The sequence below is a fragment of the Quercus suber genome, unplaced genomic scaffold, assembly GCF_002906115.3.
Source record: "Quercus suber isolate HL8 unplaced genomic scaffold, Cork oak 2.0 scaffold_6, whole genome shotgun sequence".
In the NCBI taxonomy this organism is placed as follows: Eukaryota; Viridiplantae; Streptophyta; class Magnoliopsida; order Fagales; family Fagaceae; genus Quercus; species Quercus suber.
Genome location: NW_027069472.1, coordinates 2,455,812 through 2,461,094, shown reverse-complemented (window position 1 = coordinate 2,461,094; position 5,283 = coordinate 2,455,812). Strand labels below are relative to the sequence as shown.

The following is a 5,283-nucleotide window of genomic DNA, read 5'->3' as shown; positions in this document are numbered from 1 at the left end:
ATTATTTTCTTTTAGGCATATTATTTTAGTCACGCAAATTTTTATTTTAGAATGTATAAAAACTCATAGATTCTTCCATTCACCTTTTTTAAATTTCTATTTTTTATGTCAAAACTCTAAAATTTTAAAAAGTGGATTGAAATTGAATAGAATGATATACATAGATAAACAATATAACAAGGGTCAAAATTTTATATATATATATATATATAATATATAAAAGAAGAGAAAAATGACTAAGAGTGGCAAGTGAGGAATCTTTAAAAAATAAAAAATAAAAAATAAAAACCAAATTGCAATAGCATAGCAGGGTAGCAGTCAAAATAAAGATATACAGGGTGGCAAGTGAGTAATCTTGAAAATGCAAGCAATCCACAAATGCAAAATGATAAAAATATTAAACTATTATTATGGGTCCTAATTGGAAAAATCGCTCTCCATTATTATCTCGTTGTTTCGCTCATTCATGTCTGAACCGTTTGTTTTTTTAAGCTTTGCTTCTGTCAGTTGGACAAGAAACTCATCTCTCTCTCTCTCTCTCTCTCTGAAACCATAGAAACAAGAAGAAGAAAAAAAAAAGTAGCAAAATTTACAAAGAAAAATCATGTCTTCCCCAAGCAAACGCAGAGAGATGGACTTGATGAAACTGTTAACCCTCTAATTAATAATATTTCTCCTTTCTTTTGAGTTCCTTTTTTTTTTTCTTTTCTTTGATTTTGACATTTGTATTTTTCATTTTTGGTTTTACTAGGATGATGAGTGACTACAAGGTAGAGATGATCAATGATGGCATGCAAGAATTCTATGTAGATTTCAATGGACCCAGTGAGAGTAAATCTTCATTACCCATATATGCCTTTTATATTTTCTTTCCATTTTTGGTGTTTGTGCATGAATTTCTGAGCTTTCCAGTGGTTGCTATAATGGGTCTTTGCTATTTTTGCTTCATCTTTCTAAATTTAGCTATTTTGACCAAATTTAGATACTATGAGCTCTTGATTTAAATATGGGTGATGAGAGAAAGTTACAATTATCAATTTTTCTCAACTGTAGTTCTTGGAATTTCTTTTTAATTTTTTGATTCCCTTACTTTATGTAATTATTTTTAAAAGTCTATGTACTTGTGTGCTTTTTTTGGTTTTAGAAAGCAAATTAATTTAGTATGTTTTGAATTCTATATTAGATATACCATGGTCTTTTAGTTGAAATCTATATCCATTTTAACCCTGTATAGATTGCTAAGAGACTTCATGTTATAACACAGGTAGATTTTTTTTGTTTGCTTATTTTTGTCCATAGCTACAGAAGTCTTAATACTAGACTGAAATGGGGCTTTACATATTTAAGAAAAGGAGATGTATTTCCCCAATTCATATGATGAATTCTGGCAGGTCCTTATCAAGGAGGTGTCTGGAGGATAAGAGTTGAGCTACCAGATGCTTATCCATATAAATCTCCCTCCATAGGCTTTGTTAATAAGATCTACCACCCCAATGTTGATGAGATGTGAGTATATAAATGTTATAAGTATGTGTTTTTCTCAACTGGGTTGTTTACCATAAACATTGATTTTAAGAGAAACTTTGTTCAAGACTGACCATCTTGCTTTTATCAATTTCAGGTCAGGTTCAGTTTGTTTAGATGTTATTAATCAGACCTGGAGCCCCATGTTTGGTAATAAAATTAATAAGGCCTTCTACTAAAATTGAATTTTCTATTCTCCAGTTTAAGGTGGTTTGTGCTTCTGGTCTTATATGTTGACATCCATGTTTTACAGATCTAGTAAATGTTTTTGAAGTATTTCTACCGCAGCTTCTGCTGTATCCCAACCCATCAGACCCATTGAATGGAGAGGCTGCTGCTTTGATGATGCGCGACCGAGCTTCTTATGAACAAAGAGTGAAAGGTATTGATCCTTTTCAAATTTCTAGTTCCGGTTCCTGATGCCTGCATTGTAATGTTTGGTAAATTCTAGAGCATAGGTAATGGGCATGCTTGGTAAATTCTAACTTTCTAAAAGCATAGGTAAGGGGCATGTTTGGTAAATTACCGCACAAAAGCACTACTTGTAGTAACAATATGAAATCGTGAATTCAAGGTGGCAGTGTTACAGATGAGTCGTAAATTTTGGAAAATTATGGTTAGATGAGAAGAGAGAGAAGACTGAGAGAGGAGAAAAATTAGAAATAGCTATGGGGTTTAATTGCTTAGTCCCTTCACTGTAGCATATATTTATATTAAAGTGATATGACACAATTTCAAGCTAATACAAGAATAACAGGCCACTTATAAATAACCACAACTAACACTAACAGTTACAATGATGGTGTGGAAAGGGTGGTGCTTGTGGTTATAACTGTTGTGGTTTTGGTATTAAAGATGGTGGAGGCAGTGATGTAACAGTGGGTGTTCATGTTGATCTTCTAGAAGTGGTGATGTCCCTGGCAAGGTATTGATAATGGTCATAGTAATGGTCAAATAAGAATGCCAGAACTTTTTGCTTCTGAAAGCAACATAATATTTCAAAATTTTTGTCTTGAAGTCCAAAATACAGTCTGTAGTTTAATATTAATTAGTTCCTTGATGCTTTGAAAATACATTACTAAATATGTCTTTATTTCCTTTTCATCATTTTATATTGCTCTCTGAAGCAATAATGGTATTTTCAAGGTATAATATACTAAATGCATCAATAGTGGAGTTGGTATGGTATGGCCTAGCTCAGTCCCTCTTTAACTAAATCCTTTTAATTCGGGTGCATTGTAATTTGTAACTGGACAACTGTAAGCAAGTTAATTTTGGGTTTGGCTTCTAGTCCTGAAATCCCGTTTGCATTTGGTCAACATATATTGTTGGGTGAGTTTTGGACTGGGTCTGGTGATAGGATTCAGTTCAAATCTGAAATAAATATTGACTTTGACTCTGCCTATTGCCAGATTTAATTCAAAGCTTTCTGTACACAATTTTTGTGTTGAGAAATTTGGAAAGAAGAATTGTGATAGAGGTTGGAAAAGAAATGGAGTGGCTCACTTTAGCTATATGAACGAACAAAAAACCCATCTTGTTGTCCATTATGGAATTCCTAATTAGTTTCTGGGTGCAGCATCGTGTTTTATTTGTTTGCAATTATGATTTTGCTAAATTATATACTAGAGCAGTGTAGTAGGAACTTTTCAACTACAAATTTCAACAAGAATGTTCCATGTCTCTGTCCAACCCAGAGTTTTACCTTCCAATTTCTGTTCAAAATTTGGAACGCAGAGATAAAATAAGATATTTATTCCATAGCTTTGGAGAAGAAATGAGTCTTGGGATTAAGGCCACATTGCATGGATTACCAGCAGATCCAAACATGATGTCCTGGTGGTTTTGAAACCGAGGCTAAAATTTTAGCTGAATATCATCCATCCACCTGCAATAAGGTTGTGGTAATTAAGTACGAGAAATTTTAGCTAGTTACCAGAAGTTGGTCTGATTGCTATAAATGGGGATCAAAGGTTCAAAGGCATAATCCGTGGAAGGTATTTTTTGGCTTAGGGATCATGTCAAATCTCCCTTGCAAGCCTATATCTGGTTACTCCTGCTGGGAGTTTTCATTGTTAGCTGTAATGTCAAAGCATTAGAATTTGTTTCTTATACCCATTTCTTCCATTTTCATCTCCAACAGTGACGGAGTACATCAGCTTGAACTCAATGTTGGTTATACACACGTGAGTGAAGTCCCACATTGAATAATAATGAGAAGAGTAGGGGGTTAATATAACATAGTTGGCTCAAACTCATTAGGGATGGCAAGGTTATCAAGGTCCCTTTTGCAATTGGAGCAGGGATGAGGTACGTGTACTTGGAGATCTCACAAGTGTGCATCGCACAAGGCAAGCCTAAAAGGGCCACAAAAATGATCCTAGAAGAATGCCCAACAAAGGAGTGTTGCCAATGATGCTGGATCACAGTGAGGCATGAGGTTCCCATGGACATGGAAGTATGGGCCGAGTTGCAAGGTTGACACATGATTCTCATGGATGGCGTACAAGAGTTTCATGTATGATGCACTGGTGAAGGAAAAGCTCATAGGCAAGGGGAGCGGGCAAGACTTGTTTGTGGACCACACAGAGGTTTGGAAGTCCATAGAGAGGCAATGATTTACACATGAGGGGGAGATTGGTTGGATAACACAACTATTTTGTTTAGTTCTTTTTTTAAGTTATTTCAAAAGACAGTCTCATTTATTTTTTTATTTGTTTTTGTTATCATTTTGTCTGACGCCATTGTACGCAGCATGGCATTGAACTTCTTGTCTAGACCAAACATTGTCTCCATTTATCTTCAATACCATAACCTTGTGCTGATATAACTTCATGTTGTTTGTATTGTCTCACAATGTAGAATACTGTGAGAAGTATGCCAAGCCAGAAGACATTGGGGCTGCCACAGAAGACAAATCTAGTGATGAGGAGCTGAGTGAAGATGAATCTGATTCCGGTGATGAGCAAGTGGCAGGCAAAGCTGATCCATAGGTGTTAATGGCTTGTCCTTTAATTGTATCTCCATCTGTACATGGTGTTTTAGCTTCTGTTAATTCAACCCCAACTCCAAAGAATAGACTTGTTTATTGGGTCTGGAAAAAGTTCCCTTAGCCTCTGTTAGTTTCCTGTCATTTGTAAATAATGTACCATAGATTTCATGTTGTAATTTTTTCATTTGCTTCTTTGTTGTTGGAGTTTCAATAAAAGCATGGTATTTGATGATTGTAATTTGTAAGTGCGGTTGTACGATATTTAATCAAGTGCAGGCACAAATAAAGTTGCGTGTAAGACATACATACATGCATACATAAATAAATAACTAAAAGGTAAAAACAAAAGAAAACAAAAAATTAAAGGATAATTACACTTTAGCCACATGTGATTTGCCTTTAATTTAATTTGTCTATCCGTGATTTTGACACTTTACCTACTTGTGAATCTCACCGTTACTAAGCTGTAACTCACCTCTCCCTCACCGTTATTCTAACACATATTATGTAAAAAACAAAAGGATAGATGGATCAAAACACTCCTCAGCTCATGAGTGAGACAAACAACATGAATAAAGTTACTTTGTAGTTGCTCTAACACAGATAAATTTACTGGGCAAAAGCCATGAATAAAGTTACTTTGATTGGTAGAAGCTATCCTAACAAACTTTGGGAAATTCATATCAACAAACAGGAAATTTATCCAAATAAAGAAGACCTGCAAGGCCAAACTCAACTAGGTATGTAAAATATGAGACAAACCCCAA

General features: G+C 34.7%; 1 protein-coding gene across 1 annotated transcript; it reads left to right on the top strand.

The window, feature by feature from the left end:
• The first annotated feature begins 472 nt into the window (after positions 1-472).
• LOC112000064 (ubiquitin-conjugating enzyme E2 4) lies at positions 473-4,754 on the top strand. The gene is made up of 6 exons (XM_024032172.2): positions 473-648; positions 752-831; positions 1,392-1,506; positions 1,622-1,674; positions 1,778-1,906; positions 4,387-4,754. Exons 1-6 carry the CDS (start codon positions 605-607, stop codon positions 4,515-4,517), a joined length of 552 nt encoding a protein of 183 aa, XP_023887940.2. The 5' UTR covers positions 473-604; the 3' UTR covers positions 4,518-4,754.
• Positions 4,755-5,283: the final 529 nt, after the last annotated feature.

Bases quoted from the DNA above. Each gene is read 5' to 3' on its own strand.
- LOC112000064 (XM_024032172.2), top strand. From the start codon at position 605: ATGTCTTCCCCAAGCAAACGCAGAGAGATGGACTTGATGAAACT. The intron at 1,507-1,621 runs GTGAGTATATAA...TATCAATTTCAG, and splicing joins CACCCCAATGTTGATGAGAT to GTCAGGTTCAGTTTGTTTAG. The intron at 1,907-4,386 runs GTATTGATCCTT...CTCACAATGTAG, and splicing joins TTATGAACAAAGAGTGAAAG to AATACTGTGAGAAGTATGCC.